At 44.9% G+C, this 21944-nt stretch overlaps 1 protein-coding gene across 2 annotated transcripts in view; it reads left to right on the top strand.

Annotated features, from left to right (window-relative positions):
• The window catches only part of TTC39C (tetratricopeptide repeat domain 39C), an 83201-nt gene that overhangs the window by 54240 nt on the left and 7017 nt on the right, over window positions 1-21944 (top strand). For both annotated transcript variants that reach the window (XM_031439058.2, XM_010977018.3), the window contains 4 exons: window positions 13228-13321; window positions 15990-16097; window positions 20090-20199; window positions 20998-21121. In XM_031439058.2, coding sequence (XP_031294918.2) covers window positions 13228-13321; window positions 15990-16097; window positions 20090-20199; window positions 20998-21121 — 436 coding nt within the window. The remainder of the gene's footprint in view (window positions 1-13227; window positions 13322-15989; window positions 16098-20089; window positions 20200-20997; window positions 21122-21944) is intronic.

Raw genomic sequence — 21944 nt, 5'->3', positions numbered from 1 at the left:
TTCTGGCGTTGGGGCACCAGTGTTAGGCATCCGTTAGAAGTCTCCCTCCTCAGCCCCCTGATCACTGAATTCTCTAAATTGGGTTTTGAAACTGCTGGAGAGGTAGAAGTCAGGATTTGTGTTCTGTCATGCTTGCCATTTTCATTAATTTTTCATTTTAAAACAAAAATGCTTCACCTTTAAAGTAGCTAGTAACTTCCCTTTCTTCCCCCTAGAAATTAATTTGGCGTGGTTTTCGTGTGTGCCACCAGTCATCCCCAGAGGGGCCGAGTGAATGCCGACCGTGATCGGTCCTTCGCTGTCATGGGGATGGTTCTAGAAGTGAGGAGGCCACAGCACCATCAGAGGATTCTTAGGAGCGTGGGTTGGGAGGTACATAGTCAACAAGAGTTTGGCTCTTGCCAGAGACCTGGAGGCACAAAGAACTGCATGGCTAACTTGACATGACGTTGACGTTATCTTCCTGGTGCCCGGACACCGGCATTTCATTCGTCTTCCCCGGCGACCGTGCAGGAAGGTATCAGTTGGTGGCATCCTGCGTTTGTTCATGAGGACCTCTGCCCAGGGAGGCTGTGACGTGGCTCTTGTCAAAGGCTCCCCGTAAGGCTTCTAAGCTCCCAGCTCTACTTTTGAAAACACAGGGCTCAGTCGATGAATTTGCTTGCCAAGAACCTTTTTTCTTTTCAGTGCACATTTAGGTTAGAGATAAGGCCCCTTGAGATCTTTTTATCCACAGGCTCCCGGGGAGCTTGGTCCAGGGGCTCTGATTTAGGCAGGTGCATCCTATGACACTGACTTAGTTTCTTCAGTGACTGAAAATCGGCAGAATTATTTGGAAGCTGCTTTTGTGCCTGCGACTAGCTCGGCGCGGGCTTTCCCTTTACTCGTTATTTGCAAATCATGTGCAGGTGCCCACGTTCTTTTAGTTTCAAGAACACCTTTTCGCATACTTTGCCCTTGGTTGTTTGGGACGGTTTGGGATCCACAGGGCAGGGCGGTCTTTCCCACGTCCACCCCACGCTGCCACTTGGGTTGCCCTTGTGGTCGTGTCTTTTTTCCCCGTCGTTGTCGTGGCCAAACTTGACATAGCAATGAAGTTGTATGCCGTCGGGTACGTGGGGCCCTTGTGCACCTCAGCTCTTCGGGAGTCTTGGCCAGACTGCAGGAAGGATTTTCTTTGTTTACCGCCTTTGTTTCTCTGCGCTGGGTGTCTGCGGTGCCCCACCTCCGACCTTCTCCACCCTCTTGCCTTGTCCTGCCACCTGTCCTGACTCGGCTCACTTCTCCCGAGTGGCTGACTTACCGTGTTGCGGGGAGGAATAGACGGGTTCACACGTACTTAAGCACGTGATAGATGCTATCCAAGTAGTGGTGTGATAGTGGTGGTGGTTCTTATTGAGAGCTTAATGCTGGAAAGTAGTGTTATCAAATTTGCTGTCTCTTTTTAGGAGAAAGAACTTGTTTTGGTGTTGAGAGCTGTCAGTAGAGTGAGTCCTGAGGGAAGAAGGCAAAATGGATGTGTGTAGCTGGAGGGGTATAGCTACCGCGCAGTCAGTACCCACGTTTTCCCTGAATTTCCGTAATGCACACACGTTAGGAAGTTGACCCAGGGGTTATAGAGTAATCCCAATTTTAAAATGCGAATTGATATTTACAGTTTTGAATTTTATATTTATTTTCACCCCATCAAACCTATGGTAGTGATAAGTCCATTAACATACAAGTGATTCATGAGTATTTTTCTCTTTTTTAAGTTAACATTGATTTTTATTGAAGTATAGTCAGTTTATAATGTGTCAGTTTCTGGTGAACAGCATAATCTTTCAGTCATATATATACATATATGTATTCATTTTCATATTCTTTTTCATTATAGGTTACTATAAGATTTTGAATATAGTTCCCTGTGCTGTACAGAAGAAACTTGTTGTTTATCTGTTTTATGTATAGTAAATATTTGCAAATCTCCAACTCCCAATTTATCCCTTCCCATTCCCTATCCCCCTGATAACCATAGTTTGTTTACTGTGTCTGTGAGTCTGTTTTTGTTTTATAGGTAAGTTCATGTGTCGTCTTTTTTTTTTTTTCAAATTCCTCATATTGTATTTTTCTTTCTCTTGCTTACTTCACTTAGAATGACAGTCTCTAGGTCCATCCATGTTGCTGCAAATGGCATTATTTTATTTTTTATGGCTGAGGAGTATACCATTGTATACACAACTTCTTTATCTAGTCATCTATGAGTATTTTTCTTGATTATTTAAAAGCATTAGGGACAAGTCTATATTTTAATAAACTTTTAATTTCTGTCTAGTCCTCTTTTTTCTCTAAACACAGATGTGTACAATTCCCCTCTCCTTCCGTTTTCACAGTCTGCGTCGTGTAGAATATACAGATACGTGTATTTGGTTTTATGTGTGTACATACTTTCATACACACCCTTTATATTGTGCGACTAGTTATGAAACTGATTTTTAATATCAGTCTGTCTCTAAATGCTTAAATATTTGAATGAGAGTTGGTGGACATATTCTAATGAAGTTCCTTAATGTATTTGGAGAACTCTTATTTTGAAACTGTCTTCTGAGCTTGGACCCATAGGTTTTGAATATCGTGCATGCTGGCTTTGTAAAACCTTGGGTTTGGGTTTCAGGAGCACAAGACTGGCCCTCAATGTGTAATTGTTGAATGAACAGGTGAATCTATTGGCAGGAAGTTCATTTGATCAGTGTGAGTGATGGCATTGCTTTAAGAGAGGGATCAGGTTATCAAGGACTGTCTGCTTTTCTTGGTGGCACCAAACCTGCTTCTGCAGCCAGTGCAGAGGATGGTGATGCAGGAATATCTTGACACCTGGTGTAAGAGGATGGCCTCTTGGGAAGAAGGGCAACCCGTCAGGCATTGACATTCCGATGGGCTGGCCAAAGAAGTGTGACTCCACAGAAGTGCATTAAATCAGTTGGAACAAAGTAAAAAGCACATGGGTTTGGATGCGGTCTCTGCTTGTTGCTGGGAGTACCGAGGTGTGAAGGCTGGGCCCTGGTTCTCCATACACGCAGCCTGGTGGGCGCTGTGCTGTCACAGCCTTTCACAGCTCCACCAGTTACAGCCCTGCTTCGGGAGGACGTGTGGCCTCGAGGCCACACTGAAGGAGTTACAGTGAACTGTACCTTTTGTGTGTGCGCCCACAGCAGCCTTATCACAGCGTCTTTCCCTTCGGTGAGGCTGCCTAGTTTGTGCTTTCTGACAAACGCCACCTCCTCCTGCACAGTCTGCTCTGTTTTGGACTTCTCCCTCCCTCCCCACTTTCCTTTGGAGGAAGGTGTGTGATAGGATATGGCTTCTTTGCCCACGAACAGTGTCTGCAGGGACTGCTTTGGTGATTGACCTTTACTGCGTTTAAGTCACCCTGGTATCCGTCTCCTTCTTCGGGGTTTTTAGCCCGACTTTGTCCCCTGCAAAGTTCTGTGTGCAGTCTCCCCGGTTGCCGGTCTCTGGACCTTCCTCCTGCTCGGTGTTTCAGGTGTGTTCCGTCGGCTGTCGTGCTTCTCTCTGTACTTCTGTTCGCATGAAGGTACGTTTTTCACTGGTGCCCCCACAGGAAGTGGGGGGTCTGCCTTGCTTTTTCGCCCCTCAGCGCGTGATTGAGTCGGGGCCAGTGCAGACCTGTGGCTGTGCCCCCATCTCGGGGACATGTTGACGTCTCCGAGCTGTCGGGGAGCAGTGTGCCTCTGCATCTGTGGAAGCGCAAGCCTGCCTCTTGTATCTGAACAGCGTGCCTTGCCAGCATGAGCTAATGTTGTTATTTATAGAATCAGGAAAAAGGCAATGCAGGAAGGGGAGCAATTCCCTGAAGTTCTGTTAATTGCAGTCTTCTCTTCCGTCCCACGTGGCTTCCTTCATTACTTCAGGCACCAGAAAACAGGGTTGCCGTTTGTTCTTAGAAGGATAGACTAGGAGTTCAAAATTTGTAGATACTAACAGGCATACGTAGAATAGATAATCAGGATTATACTGTGTAGCACAGGGAAGTATATATAAGATCTTGTGGTAGCTCACAGCAAAAAAGAATGTGACAATGACTATATGTATGTTCATGTATAACTGAAAAATTATGCTCTACACTGGAATTTGACACAACATTGTAAAATGACTATAACTCAATAAAAAAATGTAACAACAACAAAGAAAATGACACAAGATGAGAGATTGGTTGAATCTGGTGTCTGGGAGGTGGAGGATCTGTTTGTCTTCACTTCCCAGCGCCGTCAGTCCATACCATGTGGTTTAATGACTGTTCACTGAAATAGGATGGTGATGACTTAGATGGCTGCCTGGTTAAGTACATCTCTTCTTTTAACACGCTCTCTACAGGCTGCTGGGTTGAAAAACCAGTGGAAAGTTCATAGTGATTTAGGTCCCTAAGCTCACCAGCTGTGCCTATGAGGATGAGCGTTGCCCTGCCTGCGTTAGCCCTGGCCCTAAGGGTAGGGGTTAGACGTGTCATCTGTCATTAGGTGTCCTTCACAGCAGCGTTGCTAATCCGATTCTGCTCCTCAGCAGCGTTAATACTGAGTCACACGTGAGTGAGTGGGTTGTCACAGCGTGTCCTCCTGCGTGCTGCGGGTGACAGGGAGGGCCTCTCTTTTTAAAACACATACATAATAGTTTATTTTAAGATGTTAAACAACTTCATAAAAATAACCCAGTGGTAATTAAGTTCTAAGCTGTTTCATTTCAAATTGTTCTGTAGTCTTTAATAAACACATAGGAGACTTGAGGGAGTTTTGTTTACAAATCTAATATTTACATGTTTTAACACTGTTTTTATAAATAGCTGGTATGGAAACTGTTTAGATTTCTATTGTGTTAATAATTTAATGTTTCCTGTTGTTGGAATATTTGACTGTTGTTCCCCTGTGATTTCTCAGTATTTCACTGTGATAGAAAGTAGTACCATATATATCTTAGCAAAATTTCCCCTTTCATTTTCCTGAATTATTTCCTTTGGTTATAGCTCTGGTGGTGTCATTAGAATCAAAGTGCAAACAGGTCTGTAGCTCTTGCTACATGAACTTGGATCTCCCCATTTTCTGGCCCTTTCTGGGATCTGAGCTTACATGCAGGCTCATTCCCCATGTCTTACCTCCACTTGCAAACTCCTACTGACTCTTCAAGAGCCAACCCAAATACTCCGACTTCTGGGTCGTCTTTCCCAGCTGTGAGGCTGCCCCATGGGTGAGTCACTCTATGCTCTCCATTCCCATAGGCCTCTCTGTATATGTCTCAAAGCCCAGCCCCGCCTGCATCTGCTTACATGCCTGCCTGCTGGTCGTGAGGTCCTGATCTCACCCAGGGCGTGAGCTCTGTTGCTGTGGTCATTAGTGCTGCAGCCCCAGTGGCACCCACAGTGGTGCAGCGCTGTCGTCAGGACATTACACCGACAGGGACCTGCACTCAGAGCCCCCGGATTACCACCTCCCTGAATCTCAACAGTGAAACTCCAGCCATGGTGCCACCCGGGGTCCCACCTCAACAGTGAGGGAAGTAAGGCTTATCTGGTCTAAGGTGTTCGTGGAAAGAGAGGTTCCATGGCAGTTAGATCAGGATATCCTGGGTCTCCTTGGAGACTTTAGTTTTGTACCATGAAGGGGGTAGAGTGCACAAGTGTGCTGTATTTAACTCAAGTCATTTGACGAAGGATGCAGCAGAACACTTGGAGAAACACTAGGCTACATGATTTCTTCCAGCTTTCAAATCGCATGCTTGTGTGAATATACTAAAAGCCGCTGAATTGTGCACTTTAAAAGGAAAGAGTTTTCTGGTATGTGAAATATATCTCAACAAAGCTGTTAAAAAGATTTTTTTCATGGTTCTGGAATCTTCAGTGCTAACTACCTGGCATTATTTCTGCTTTTTACAATTTGTCTTCAATTTCTCTTTGAAAAAAACCCACATAGCAGCTTGCCCATTTGAAATCCTTTTACAGAGTGTGACATTCAGTTCTAGGAGAACTCTTCAAAGTGACTTTCCTGATAATACGTTCTATTTGTTTTCTCATTTAAGTCTCTGTGGATGTTAATCTACATCTGTTTTTCTAGGATTATCTTGTCTTGAATCTCTGTCTTATTTTTAGTATGATTGTAGATTCATTTTTCTGTATTTCTGTGGTCTTTGCTTTTCTGAGTCAATTCTTGGCCTTGTCTTCTTCACTGTTAAGTCCTCTGATAGCACCTTTAACATCAACACATTTCTTTTAAATTTACTGCCATCTTTCATATAAATTCCTATTCTGCAGTTTTAAAAGACAGCATAGTGTGTCTGAAAAAGCACTGGGCTCAGCTCAGAACGGACTGTTCCACTGGCTGGCCGAGCTTTCTGAGCCTGTGTCCTTGTGTAACAAGAGGACGGTGCCTCCCATGTCAGTCTTAAATGATGTAACATGGATGCATGGTGCTTGGTCGGGGCTTTTCCTATTTAGACAGAATTGTGTCTTGATTGTAAATCCAGTATAAAGCACCTTCCATCACAGATTTTGTCAAAATCATGTGCCTAACTGTTGAGAGATCAAGGAAATCTGTTGCAACTAGTGCACTATTCAGTTCCTCCACCATTACTGGTGGATTTGGTTACATAACTCATTTTTCAAGGGGATTGCTGTCCATTCATGTGCAGGTGCTGAAAACATAACTACTGTGTTCTATTATTTGTAATCAGAGATTTGTAGCCTGTTATGGAAAAGGCCTTCTGGGAGAATGCCAAGAGAAATAGAAAAAGTCCATGTCCCAACATAAACTTAACCTAATTATGAAGATAGGAATGTAAATGCGTGAAAAGGCAGTCGTACAAGACAATAACAAGGGCCAGATGAGTGCGTGGTGGTTGTGGGTGGCAGAGACTTGGGGAAGAGGGGCTGGAGGAGGCGACTGGAGAGGAGGCAGCCTGCAGAGTGAGAGGCGTGGAGGTGAGGAGTGTTGGCTCTGGAGTCGGAGTGAACAGGTTCACATTTCAGCAGCTCTGCTTCTACCAGTTGTTGGTATGGCCTTCAGCAAAACGCACAGGTTGTCAAATGGTCTGCCCAGAGTGGTTGCCACCTTACCGGGCAGAGGACGAGTGCCGCACGTGTTAGCTGTCATGACAGTGATAATGAGGCCCCAGTAAGCTTCGGCAGCAGTCTTTACAAGCTCAGCATCAGAACGTGTGTTTTCAACTACCTTGTTGTGTCTGAACAATGCATGTTCACTTGGGAACATGGTAGAATGCAAAAAGTCCATCAAAGAGCAGATAAAAATCTTACACTCCAGAAATGACTAGTAGTTACCATTTTCTGGATTCCAGAGTACTGACTGTAATTATCAGTCGGAGATCGGTGTCTTCTAAGCAGTCATTCACAGTAGTCTGTGAAGGTGGTGCTTATGTCAGAAATTTGCACAGACCATGGCAGAATAAGTGGGGATTCACAGAACAGCCCTGTGGTACAGAAACGGTGCATGATTTCCCAACCTGTGATCTGTGTAGTCAGCGGTTCTCAGGGACCCACTGCAGTCCTGCTGCATTTTCTAAGAAATGTGTTTCAAGGTCACCATCTTTCACTTGCTGAGTCTTTCATGTCTCGTGTTATATACATTGGACAGTTCTGTCCTTACATATGGGATTTTTATTAGCCAGGAATTTCAGAGGACTCTTACATCCTTTACACTTGTTCAGCATTCTCACTTGAAACACAGTCCTCGTCAACCGAATTTCTAAGGAGGTTAATTGCCTCCAGTGTAGTTTTCTGCTCAGTGCTGCTCATTTCCTCTTCCCTTTTCTTGGTTTTGGGGATCTTGTTCCCCTGGGTTTCCTCCAGGCTCATTACCCACTTCTCCATCTCTTTGCTGCTTTCTGCTTGTCTGCCCAACCTCTGGCTGCTGGACGACCTCAGGTCTTGGACTTCTCTCTCTGCCTCCGTCCCTCCTCCCTTTAGTGAGCCCGTCCAGCCTCACGACTGTCCGAGTGTCCCAGTGACCCCCAGATATGTTCTGTGGCTCAGAGCTCCCTCGTGAATTCCAGCCTTGTGCATCCAGTCTCATCCTCAGCTCACCAGCAGACACTTCCCCCAGGCTCCCTGTCTTGTCCCCAGAGCTGCCCTCCCTCCCGTCTCTGCCTCTTGCTTGCTGGTGACTTGAAAACCCGCATCCTTCACTTTTCTCTTTCTCACACCTCACAAAAGTCTGTTGTAAAGGAAGAATCAGCACTGTCAGTATTTGCAGATGATTAGAATATCACCCTGGAAAATCCCAAAGAAAAAAATTTAAAAATAGTGTGACATGTGAAAAATCAACTTGCAGAAGTGCAGAATTTTTTTTACATCCTGGCAACATTCACTTGGAGAGTAAAATGGAGAAGTCAAACCCCCCTTTTTTGCTGCCACAAGTATTATAAAATGCCTGAGACCACAGCTGTCAGGGAGACAGTCGCGAGTACCCGGAAGAACACACTGCATCTCTGTAGCAACAATGCAGTAGCTAAAAATCATGCTGATTTTAATTTGGCAATAAATATGCTCCATTTAATTTGGCGAAGATTCATGCTTTTGTTCTTCAGGGTTTCCTCTTGCCAACATTTTTTTCTCATGCTACCAGCGAGGAAACTGAGGCTTCGAGTACTTTTTGTGACACAGCACGTCAGTGCACAGTGTATGGAACAGAAGCCTTTATGTGCTACTGTCTTGGCTTCATGGCTCTTTCATACGAGTCCGTTTTCTCTGTTATCTTCAGGCCAGGCTGTGTATATTTCTTTGCAAATTGAACCGAGTATCAAATTGAGGATAATTCTCTTTTCTCTGCTGGGTTGTGGATGTTTTAATTTGTAACCATAAAAACTCCCACAGATCATTTTTACCTTAAATTGTTTTGGTGAAGAGGGGGAAATACAGTTCCACTATTTTAATGGCTGTTCATTGTAATTCCTTAATGAGTGATCAGACTAGACATAGAATTCATTTTGTAGTTACGCCTGCTCCTGGGGTAATGTCATTAAGCTCTATAAATGGTCTCCGTATTTTCCAGTTCTGTTCAAGTGCTCGTAACACAAAGAGCCCCATACTTCCTTCACAGTTTAATGTGTTTTCCTATCTATCTATCTATCTATCTATCTATCTATCTATCTATCTATCTATCTGTCTGTCTGTCTGTCTGTCTGTCTGTCTGTCTGTCTGTCTGTCTATCTATCTGTTTGTTTGTTTGTTTGTTTATTTATTTATTTATTTATTTATTTATTTATTTATTTATTTATTTATTTATTTATTTATTTATTTATTTATTTATTTATTTATTTATCTATCTAAAAACAATTTTGATGCCCTTCCATTTCCATCCTGAGTAAGAATACTCAAATACATATTCAGAAGTACAGTGTTTTGTCTTTGTTTTTTTGGGGGGAGGGAGGTAATTAGATTTGTTTGTTAGTTTAATTAGTTAATTTTTTAGTTTTGCTAGGTAGAATTGTTATAATTTGACTGCACACATACAATATATTGCGTGTAAATACATACATATAATATACTGCACAGTTTTTTTAGTTTACATATATGTACTGATCATTGTTTCTAAGAACAGATTAGAGCCTTAGCTTTTCAAACTTACAGTTATCAAGGGAATAAAGCCAACCACAAAATAAGAATCAACAGAATACAGTAATCCACTCATAAAGGACAGTCAAATGTGCTTACACATATTCAAGAAATCGGTCATTTAAGTTATAAATAATAAGTAGTTCATTTGTGTCTTTTTTTTTGATTCCACATATAAGTGATATTATATGGCATTTTTCTTTCTCTTTCCAGCCCACTTCACTTAGAATGACGATCTCCAGGTCCATCCATGTTGCTGCAAATGGCATTATTTTATTCTTTTTATGGCTAAGTAGTATTCCATTGTATATATCTACCACATCATGGACACTTGGGTTGTTTCCATGTCTTGGCTATTGTAAATAGTGCTACTATGAACATTGGGGTGCATATGTCTTTTTGAATCTTATTTTTCTCCCAGTATATGCCCAGGAGTGGGATTGCTGCATCAAATGGCAACTCTATTTTTAGTTTTTTAAGGAACCTCTGTACTATTTTCCATAGTGGCTGCACCAGTTTACATTTCCACCAACAATGAAGGCGGGTTCCCTTTTCTCCACACCCTCTCCAGCATCTATAGTTTGTAGACTTCTTAATGATGGTCATTCTGGCTGGTGTGAGATGATATCTCATTATGGTTTTGATCTGCATTTCTCTGAAAATTAGCAATGCTGAGCATTTTTCCATGTGCCTATTGGCCATTTGTATGTCTTCATTGGAGGATTGCTTGTTTAGGCCTTTGCCCATTTTTGGATTGGGTTGCTTGTTTTTTGATATTAAGGTGTATGAGCTGTTTGTATATTTTGGAAATTAGTTCCTTGTCAGTCACATCATTTGCAAGCATTTTCTCCCATTCTCTAGGTTGTCTTTTCCTTTTGTTGATGGTATCCTTAGCTGTGCAAAAGCTTTTAAGTTTAATGAAACCCCATTTGTTTATTTTTGCTTTTATTTCCATTACTCCAGGAGCTGGTTCAAAAAGTATATTGCTGTGATTTATGTCTGAGAGTGTTGTGCCTGTGTTTTCCTCTAGGAGCTTTATAGTATCTGGTCTTACATTTAGGTCTTTGACCCATTCTGAGTTTACTTTTGTATATGATGTTACAGGATGGTTCTAATTTCAGTCTTTTACATGTAACTGTCCAGTTTCTCCAGCATCAGTTATTGAAGGGACTGTCTTTTCTTCTCTGTATATTCTTGCCTCCTTTGTTGTGGATTAACTGACCACAAGTGTGTGGGTTTATTTCTGGACTTTCTGTTCTGTTCCACTGATCTATGTGTCTGTTTCTGTGCCAGTACCGTACTGTTTTGATTACTGTAGCTTTGTAGTATAACCTGAAGTCAGGGAGTGTGATTCCTCCAGCTCCGTTCTTCTTTTTGAAGATTGTTTTGGCTATTCAGGGTCTTCTGTGTTTCCATACAAGTTTTAACATTTTTTTGTTCCAGCTCAGCTTCACAGTTTAATTTTGAAAGCAACATACTCCTGTAGTTTCCTCAGGCTGGTGTCTGCCTGGATAACTCAGGAGCGCTCCCGCATCCCCAGGAGCTCCTGGGTGTACTCACACCTGTGCTTGTGCTCCCTGAAGAGAGCTGGCTCTGGACACAGGTGGAGCAGAGTTTGGATACTAGTCAATTGCTCACTTGTTGATCAAGCTACTTAACCTCCTTGAACTTCAATTTCTTCATCTGCAAATGGAACTCATACTTACCTACCTCAGAGTTTTTGAAAGGATTAAAAGAAATAATTTTGATTCAAATATTACTTGGTTTCTTTTTTTCTTTTTTTTGCATTCAGAGCTTAGTTTTGACTCATCTTTGTAGTTCCAGAGCCCAGTTCCATCCTGGGCACTTAGTAATTGCCAAATGAATGTTCACTGACTAGTTTTCTGTCCTGGGAAGGGCAGCGTGGCATTGCCCTGCTGTGCACTGAACCCCAGCTGGGGTCAGCTTGGTAGGGATGGCCCATCCAGAAATACCCGGTGTGTGATAGTTGAATGCCATTCACTTGGGGAACTGAGGAGATGTATGCAGAGCAGAACCTCTGACACTATGGTTTCTGTGTAAATATGCTAAATTGAGTGATACAGGGAAAGAACTATTGATGCAGAAAGGGGAGAGTTTGAGATGGGTGTAATGAGCGTCCAGATCTCTCTCTACACACAGACGCATGTGCGCACTGTTCATGAAAGACTGATTGACCTTTTGCCTCGTTGGTGTCTTGGCTGTGTGCTCACATCGCTGTAAATGTCTGAGTTCAGAACTGGGGGCCTGTTTCGTTCCTGTGTGATTCCCCCATATTAGATGTTGAGCTACTTGAGAACAGGAATTGGAGACACAGTGACGTGTATCTTCCTTGGCTGCCTAGTGAGCGTCTGTGGGTGGTGATGCGGGATTGAGTGCTACAGTCTGAACCTTCCTGACAACAGGGTAAAGTGTTACTGTGGGCGTGAACAGTTGTTGGGTCCAGCCATGGCTTTGGTTAATGAGTCATTTGGCTCCCACTATTCCTGAGTCACAGACTGTCCTGAAGACCTCCTCGCTGACTCATCTGGGCCCCACGTTGAGTCCTGGACGCCTCCTGCAGGGGCCATGCATCACTGAAAGAGCTGAGGAATATAACGATAGCGGCTGGTCTTCAGAGAAGCTAGCAGCCCTCCTACGAATCTGCATGCCCTCTCCTGGCTGCCTTGGGGAGAAGACGCAGTAGGGCACTGGGAAGGGAGTAGCTGGGGAGCCGCAGAGGGATGCTCAGAGAGGAGGGCCGAGTGCAGGGCAGGGAGAGAGCAGTGCTGGCACCTGCAGAGCAAGAAGGGACTGCTCCTGGGCGTGCATCATTGAGGGCAGGCTGTGTCGGGTCTTCTGGGCATTTGGATTTATATTTATTAATTGATGTGTGATGCTTCATACCTCTCATTGCTGTATTTAGGATGTAATCTGTCTCCCTTTTATCCTGATGATGCTTTTAGGTGCTCTTACCAGCTGCTTGTGGCATCAGATTGGCAGACATTGAAAGAGATCTTTAGTGGAAGGAAAAACTAAATGTATTTAACCGGGAAAAAGTGGAACAGACATTGGAGAGTCTTCTAGGTTCTGGAGAGAGCTGGATGAATGCACATGTTGGGGGTGTGTCTAAAGAGAATGTCTAAAGTGTTGAGAGAAGAGATATGATGACCAGCAGCAGTCATCTCTGGAGAGTGAGGGGGTCACAGAGGGCGGGAGCTCTCCCAAGTCAGTTGGTGCGACTGCGAGTTTGTCTGGACCCAGGTGGGTGGATGCAGGAGGATGAAGTACGGGTCCCTGTCCTGTCCAGCTTACCTGTACCAAGGAGCTAGATGAGCAAACCATTAGGATACAGCAAGTTCTATTGCACTCATGTGCAGACAGTGCTGTAGCAAAGGTGGGTGTGAGTGAGCCCTCACTGGCGGGTCCTTTTGACTGAGCATCTCACAAGGATGTGAGGGAAATGGGGCTCTTTTCCCAGAAATCTTGAAATCACTGTATTCTCTACTACTTAATCTATTTAAAATAACTGAAGGAAAAAGGTGCTTTTGAATTACGATGCACGTGATGTTAATGACAGATCTTAGCCAGTAACCCTGTTTTCACTTTCTCCTTAGTGTCAGATCAACAGTGCCTTGGCTTCCTTCCATACTGCTTTGGAACTTGCAGTAGATCAGAGGGAAATCCAGCATGTCTGTCTGTATGAGATTGGTAAATATCAAATGTCTGTCCAGTTTCTTGGCATGAAATAGCATTAATGCATCAGCTTATGTCCTGCTGAATGTCCCGCTCCTTAACCTTGCAAGTGTGGATGTGTTGCTGTGCACACTGCCATGATTAACGCTGTTCAGTTTGTGTCTTTGTGAAATGCTGCTGCGTTTTGTAATCCTAGAACTTCGGTTGTTACCGTAGCACCAAGTAGTGATGCTTATCTCAGTGAGTTCTCATGGCTTCCTTCTAATAGTTCCTTATAACGTTTTGATTTTAGGATAATAGGTAAAGTTTAATGAATTGAGTAAAACCATTTGTGAATATTTTATTGGACTGGTTATTAGAATTGAGAACTGTTTTCTCTTCCCTCCCACCATTGTTTACCTGAGAAGAAAAAGACGGTGCAGGAGCGGGTTGTGCACGTGGGTGTCGGTCCCAGCTCTCCTGCCCGCTGACTCGGTCGGAGACCTCGCCCTCGTAGCTGTCGGTGCTCGGGCGCCTCCCCCGGCAGCGGCTGCGCAGTGTCGATGAAATTTCGCGGACGAGGATCAGGCTGGGTGCCCGGTACACAGGAGGCCCCACACACATTAGCTGCTTCCTCCTCTCCCTCATTCCTGGAGATGAATTTATAGACAGACTTGGAGGCGTTTATTTGCCTAAGATTTACCCCCCTACCCACCTCCCCAGAGTTGTTGCTATGACTTTTCTGGCTGACTGCACTAAAAGACATTAGTGATTGCATAATCCTTCAGTGTGACAGTTGCTCAGTTGTGCTGAGAAGTGTAAACACAACTTTGGACCTGAAGCAACAAATTTTAGTAAAGGATTCATACTTTTTTGAGTTTGAGCCTAAGACTGCAAGGTCACTTCGTGTGGCACATGTAAAAGGAAGGAAGGGAGGAGTGGAGGCGGGAGGAAAGATGAGGTGGGGGTGGGGATCAGAAGGGGGATTGGCCCTGGGTAGGCTGTGTGTGCAGAGATGGGGGTGGGCGCACCTGGGGAGGCAGGGGACGCCCGTCAGGTTGGACCTTCTGCTGCCTGCTACTCGCTCGCCTGCTGTAGACATAATTGTCTTCCTGAATCTTTTTAAAAGAAGAGTGCAAACTAAAAGATTGGTAACTGCCCATTAAACAGTATTACATCTCAAACTCCTACTATGATTTAGGGAGGGGAGATGAGGTATGACCCAATGGGAACTGTATTTTCTGCAGTCTGAACTCTGCTGGAGCTCTGGGTAGCAGCCTTAATGCAGAATGGGGTGTGAAACACATTATCAGTGTGCTGTTTTGAGTGCGACAAGGCATCTCCGATTTCACAAGCAATGAAGCAGTATAGAACTTGAATTAAAGGAACTAGCTTTGCTGGCCTTTGATTTTTCTTGTTTAAGATGCTATTTTTGTTTTCTTCCAGTTTTATTAAGATGTAGTTGACATGTAACATTGTATTTAAGGTAGACAACATAAAAATTTGAACATATATATTGCAAAATGATTATGGTGGCCTTTTTTTCGTGCACCGTTTCCAGCTCTGTGGCAGGATAGAATGTTAGAGCCCAAGGAAGCTTAGAAACCATGGAACCAGCACTAAGGGCTCCGGAAGGTCAGCTTGAGGGGAAAACAGCAAAATCAAAACTCAGCCTCATTCAAGTTCACTGCTGCCTTCCACCTCTATTTTTGCATTTAATTTAGATCTTACCCTGATGTCTACTTTAGGATGGAAATAATCAGCCCCAATTTTTACTCTAAAATATGTCATCTTCATGTCATACCATATCCCATGAATTTGACACTACATTTCCTGGATGTATGGATCCCTGTCACCCCTGTAGTTCAGATGGTCTAAAATGACACGACTACTTCACGATGCACCAGATACCCGATTTTTTCTGGAGGGGTTACCGTGGACAGGAAGGAGCCTTCTGCCCTCAGTTCTTCCCTCTTGTTAGTTCTGTGACCTTGAGCAAGTCACACAGCCTCTTCGTGCCTTAGACTTTCTCTTTGATAAAGTGAGGACACCATCTGCCACCTTTTCAAGGCTGCAGTAGGATTAGAGAGAATTTCATCACGTGCCCAGGGTGCAGAGGGGATGGTTCAGTGGACGGGAGGTACCATTTCTAACCACGGGGATAAGATTCTTGCATGCTCGCTGCTGCTGCTGCTTCCAGGATGCCAGCCTGACAGTGTTTTGATCCAGGGAAGATGGGGTCCTTTCCCCACTCCTGCAGAGGAGGGGTGGCAAGTACTTAATTTCTGACTGGCTTGCTCACTGCTTCTCATTTTTGCTAATGAACAGTAATCATTAACGCGCAGGTGGGTGTTGAAAACATTTTGGGCTTGTCACTAGGTTTGTGACCTCAGGTACTGCTCCTTTCCCTGCGCCTGTGCCTGCTCTGGGAGAGGAGTACCTCTGTGCTTGGGTTGATCTCACAGCTGGAGGCAAACTGGACTGTTTTCCTAGAAATGTCTGCATCCCTCCCGTATTGCTTCACCAGAGATGCCTTGTCCTACTCAAAACATTGCATTGAAAATATTCAGGAGAAAGGTGATTACGAAGGTATCGGGTAGTTGGCACAGAACACTCACAGAGAAAATCAGCGGCATGAGAGCTCTGTCCCTTAAAGGTGGGCGTCCTCCTTTGGGGTCACGCACTGGACGTCTCTCTTTCACAGGCTGGTGCAGCATGATAGAGCTGAACTTCAAGGATGCGTTCGATTCCTTTGAGAGGCTGAAAAACGAGTCCAGGTGGTCCCAGTGCTATTACGCCTACTTGACCGCGGGTGAGTAGACCACGGCTCCCCCTTCTCTGTCTCACGAGTTAGCGCACACATATGCGCGGATGGGAGAGCGATGACAGGAATTGTCCTTGTCACAGTTCCCTACAGCATGTAATGTTTTGTGCTGCAAGTAAGAAGCAGCTGAACATAGCTCTCACCGACCCGGCTGAACGCTGGGAAGTTCGGTGCCGCCGGCCCTGCGTCTGCCCCGCATTCCCCTGCGTGGCGGCTGGCTTGGTCACATGCTGGGACTTGGAAAAGCTTATTGTGATGTTCTCCCTGTTTTCGTGCATTTTGTCCAAAACAGCCTCAGCCTACCCTTAAGCCTCTCCTTTATTTTCTCAACTGTACTTTTCATTTATTAGAAATCTAAACAATCTTTAAAAATGTAACATATCTATTAAATTGTGTTAATATTTTTGTTTGGATCGTTAGTGCTCGGGTTACAAAGCTGCACAGATTTTGAGTAGTCCGTTCCCACCTTGTTTTACCTACTACCTGTTATAACTACAGTGTGATTTTTGCAGAACACAAGGTAATTTCAACACTGCGTATCATTATGGCAGAAACACCTGTAATTTCTGATAGGAATATGAGTGCGTTGCCTTTTGGCCCTTCTGTGAGGAGATAGTTAAAGACGTGCTGCCACCTGGTGGACAAGACGGTTGTCTGTGCCCTGGGCTACAAGACTCTCGGGGATGCAGAAGTGCCCAGGTGGGAATTGAGGAGCCCCAGGTGGCTGCACATTTGCTGCCTCTAACGATGAACTCTCCTTAGACACCCATGTAAGTGATTCTTTTACTTAAAATTCAAGACTCATCCAAACATTATTTTAAATACCTCCTCTTTTCTCTGAATATTTGGATTTAACAAAACATCTCCTGACGTTCCATCCCCTTAAATGATCTCTTTAAAATAAGGTGAAGTTCACAGTGGCCTGTATGTATATCCCAGGTGTTCTAGAACTGCGGCCCATTAGCGGTCCGGGTGGAAGCCCCGTGTCCCCGCAGGCCCTCCTCCAGTCCCCGCAGGACGGGCGTTTTTCTGTGGCTCTGCAGCTGTTTGAATAGGAGTATTTCCAGTACGCTGCTTGGTATACTTTAAGGGTTGGTTTACAGAGCTGGCAGCATCTCAGGTGAAAGTAGCAGCCATTTCCAGAGCGGCCTCGTGCGCTCAGCACCTTCATGAACCCAGCAGAGCGCTGCACGACTCAGCGGTCGTTCAGGTGGAATGGGGCCACGTAGCCCATGTGGGCAGCTATCCCTTTTCTGATCTTTGTTGAGCATAGAACATGAAATAAAGGTACATTGTGGCCACATAGAGGAGCATTTATTCCCCAGAGACCGGAATTCCCAGGACCACACCAGCCGTAGGAGATGGTCAAGTGTGGAAGACTCTGCTCTCCACCTCTGCCCGGGGATTTCGTGCAGAAACGTGTGAATGGCTCCACTGCAGAGGGGACACGGGAGAGGGCAGGGTCCCTTCCGTCCAGCTGTCAGAGAAGGCACCTCGCAGGAGCTGCCTTTTGAGTTACATGTGGGCAGGCAGAGCTGGAGGAGATGGCTGTTCAGGGACCAGAAATACTGCCACCAGGGGTTTAATTCCTTGCACTATTTTTTAAAATTTTAGTACAATATACATAACGTAAAATCTACCATGTTCACCATTTTTAAGTGTGTAGTTCAGTGGCATTAAGTTCTTTCACATCATTAAGCAGCCATGACCAGCATCCATCTCCCGAACTTTTTTAACCATCGCAGGCTGAAACCCTGTGCCCATTAAACAGTACCTCCCCACTCCCCGAACCCCAGCCCCTAACAACACACTGTTCTGCCTTCTGTCTGTATTCATTTGACTATTCTAGGTGCCTCGTATAAGTGGACTCATACAGCATTTGTTGTTTGTATCTGGCTTATTTCTCTTAGCATGATGTCCTCACGGTTCATCCGAGTTGTAGCATGTAACAGAATTCCATGCCTTTTTAAGGCTAAATATATTCCCTTGTATGAATATAGCACATTTTGTTCATTGTCAATGGACCCTTGGGTTGTCCCACCCCTTAGCCATAGTGAGTGACGCTGCTGTGAACGTGGTTCTCTGAGACCCTGCTTTCATTCCCTGGGGGCGTGTCACCCAGAGGTGGAGTTGCTGAATTGTGTCCTTGTACTATTCTTGCAACTCTTCTGTAAGTTTTGAAATTACATAAAGACCAGAAGTTATCCCAAAAGATTAGAATGTCACTTACAGGGTGATGTAAGATTAGTCTTTATGGACGAGCCAAGCGTTGCAAGTTCTGTGTAGGTCTCGGATTTAGGGTGAGTCAGAGATGCTCCTGCTTTTAACCATCTGCTTCTTTTCAAGCAGCTGTGTCTGTAACTGTCCCAAGAGGAGGTGGTGTATATTCTTTGGGATCTGAGGTATCAGTATTGTAGGTGGTCCAGATCCCGATACTGATGCTGCTTGACTCTCTCACGTGCCCACATTTGCTCATTCTTTTATTAAAATTTTATGACTGTAATAATTTTGTCAGTTATCTTAGGAGACCTCAAGCTCAGGGCAGCAGAAATTATTCTTTTTCATTGATTTACTGTGTGACCTTGGGCAAGTCTTTTAACTTACCTAGACCTTTGCATCCTCTGATCTGTAACGTGAGGGAGTTATTTTACAAAACAATCACCAGGCTTCCTTCCGGTTTTGAAATTTATAAGTGCAACAGATGAGACCATTTTGGATGGCTCAGACAGCCACATCTGGACCAGTTACTCCTGTAACCGGAAATGGGGTTCGCACTCCCTCTGAGTATTCAGCCTAATCCCACTCACCCCCAGGAGAAATCTGCCTTTCCCGTCACCTCGACGTCCTCCGCTTCCTCCCAGCCTCGCTGCTTGTGCTGCTTTGACCCTCCGACAGCTGCCCGTTCTCTGACAGCCGTGGCCCTGTGCCCACCTTGACCAAGCCCCAGAATACAAGTGTAGGGCCGCCCAGTTTTAGGACTGCTCGAATAAAGAAGGAAGATCTAGCAAATCAATGGACATTCCAATGGGGGGGATTGAAAAACAACATGTGGCAAAGACAAAATCAACCCCAAAATTAATAGAAATGAATTCAGTGCCATGGGGGCTGAGGAAAGAATGACAGAGGAGTCAGTCAGGTGTCAGCCAGGAGGTGGGGCTGCAGCCAGGTGTGAAGTATGGAGAAGGGAGAGCAGGTGAAGCCGAGGAAGTAGGGTGCGGTCTCTGCCTGGGGCTTGGGGTGGGATGAAGGGTGTGCAGACCATCGAGATCTTACCCTCCTCAGGGCTCAGCTTGACTCCTGTATCCTCAGAGCTCCCCCGATCCCTCCAAAGAGGAACGATCCCTGCCCTTCTTGAGCTTTTCCAAAAGTACTTTGGTGCTCGGACTCTGAAGCCTCTTAGCACTGTACCCCCTGTGGCTGCGGGACTGTGTGTCGCATCTCTCCGGCTGAAGTGCACGTTTCTTCAGGGTGTAAGTGTGTGCGTTTCCTCTCTGCGTTCTTGCTGGTGGCAAGTGTCCATGGAACGTGTGCAGGACTAATCCGTGACTTCCCTTCCAGCCGTGGGACATCCTGTGAAAAGAGGCCGTGAGGCTGTCGCAGTCCTCCTGGCTCCTAATTGTCCTTTCCTAAATTCGTTTTTTTTTCATTTTCCGAGTGTTGGGGCTCCAACTGGAGCAGTTGTGCTCTGTGACAATATAAGAGAGGGTTGTCATGTGCAAGACTATCTCCCCACAAAAGGACTAGGACCGTTGTCTTCCCACTTGTCTCCCCAAAGCTGTGGGAACGTGGCATCAGGGAAATAGTTGTTGAATCAGTGGAGTGACAGTCAGCAGGATGGTGTAGCCCCTGTGTAACAGTCTTTAAAAATATTTGCTTCTGTTTTTTCCTTTACTGACACTTTCCACGTATCATCAACCTCGGTTTCCCTGGGTGGCCCTTTCCCCCTAGCCCTTAAGGAACACTGCAGTGGTTTCTTACAGTTTGTCAAGGAGCCACCGGTGATGTGGACGGGGCCCAGATTGTCTTTAAAGAGGTCCAGAAACTCTTCAAGAGGAAAAACAATCAGATTGAGCAGTTCTCAGTGAAAAAGGTACGTTGGAACCTGTTGATCTGGTGTGTTGTTTATGACAGGTGTTTATAACTGTTACTGCTTTGGGCAGGTTTAGGAAATCCTACTCAGAGCTGGTGACCTGCTTGCTGTGCAAAATGCAGTTCCCGACTGGAGACAACTTACGCCCATGCCATTCGTCTGCTCTGAGTACGAAGTGTTGTTGCAAATAATTAAAGCAATTGTTTCTTTGAATAGAGACATCACAGACCTTGTAGAGCTAATGGGCATGTCTGGAGAGGAAGAGCGTCTTGTCTAAAGGGTTAGGTGCTTTCAGAAGAATGCAAATTAGCACGGAATTTTCCATGATTTTAGTTTTAGTTTTTACTGAATGAAAGTTTAATGACTTAGGGTGAGTATAAACGAGACTGTAGTGTGGAACACCACTGAGAGCATTGGGACTAAGTAGAAAGCCAGAGGTCAGAACTGTAACTAAAAGGCGTGTAGTGTTACGCCCTCCATACGGACCCACTGAGTTATTACTTGTTACCCAGCTTTTATAAACTTGTTTGATTTAAACTGAAATGAATCTAGTTCCATCCTGAAGTGTTCAAACTATACCCTGGATCTTAATAGTAGATTGAGTTGAATAATGAGAGAAAGGCATATCTACCGATATGTTAAAAACGGAAAAGCAAAAATTGCTTAGAAATGTTCTGTTTTAGCTTTGTTGGGGGGGGGTTGTGCACATCCAATATGAATGATGCATTTTTCAATGTCTCCGAAATATTTTTACATGATTTTTTTTTAACGTAGCCTAATCATTCTGACTCCTTGCAGGCAGAAAGATTTCGGAAGCAGACCCCGACCAGAGCGCTATGTGTGCTGGCCTCCATCGAAGTGTTGTACTTGTGGAAAGCCCTTCCCAACTGCTCCTTCCCCAACCTCCAGAGGATGAGTCAGGGTGAGAAACAAAACTATACGCAGCAGCTCGTTTCTTCAGTGTCTCCCTAATATTGTCTGATTCAGAGAGTACAGAGCTGTCATGCTTGGACAGACAGTGTAGTGATTCAGAAAATTCAGTGGCTTAGCTGGTAGGACTAGAAGCCCTGGGAAGGACAGGCCTGCGTTGCTAGCACTGATTCAGTGGTGCTAATCCTGGAGTAACCTCTCCATGGATTACTTCTGCCTGTCCTTGGACTTCCCACGAGCGGAATCAGAGAGTGTGTCCTTTTTAGCGCGTGGCTTCATTTGTCCAGCATCGTGTGTGGGAGGTGGACCCACGTTGTGGCCTGTTCAGTAGAGCGTTCCTTTCGCCTGCGGCAGTAGGTGTGCCGTTGTGTGGCGACACCTGTACCACAGTTTGTTCATTCTCTTCCTACTGTACGTGCGGGTTGTCCCCTGGCTTTTAGTGGCCGTGAGCATGGCTGGTGCTCATGTGAGGCTTGCAGCCGGAGCGTGCTGGTCTTGTGTGTGGAGTTACGTTCTGATTTCAGCAGATACTTGGGAGTGTAATTAGAAGCTTATCTTTTTGATTCACATATTAAAAAAAAAAGTAAGACCCTAAGTTATGGTAGATATAAATAACCTTCATGGTGAGAAAAGTTCATGGGGAGAGTAAACCTTTAAGTAAAAAAAGCTTTATTGGTTTTAAAGAAATACTGTGGCATTTCTTCTAAAGGTGTATGTGCAGACATTTGAATGCCACTTCATAGTCTGGCAGATTATTTGGTTCGCTCCATCCTGCAACCCAGGGAAGTAGGAAGAAGGCCGACAACACTGTCGTG

Source organism: Camelus dromedarius, chromosome 32 (assembly GCF_036321535.1).
Source record: "Camelus dromedarius isolate mCamDro1 chromosome 32, mCamDro1.pat, whole genome shotgun sequence".
NCBI classification, from domain to species: Eukaryota; Metazoa; Chordata; class Mammalia; order Artiodactyla; family Camelidae; genus Camelus; species Camelus dromedarius.
Note: the sequence above shows the minus strand (reverse complement) of the source record. Positions and strands in the feature narration are given on the sequence as shown.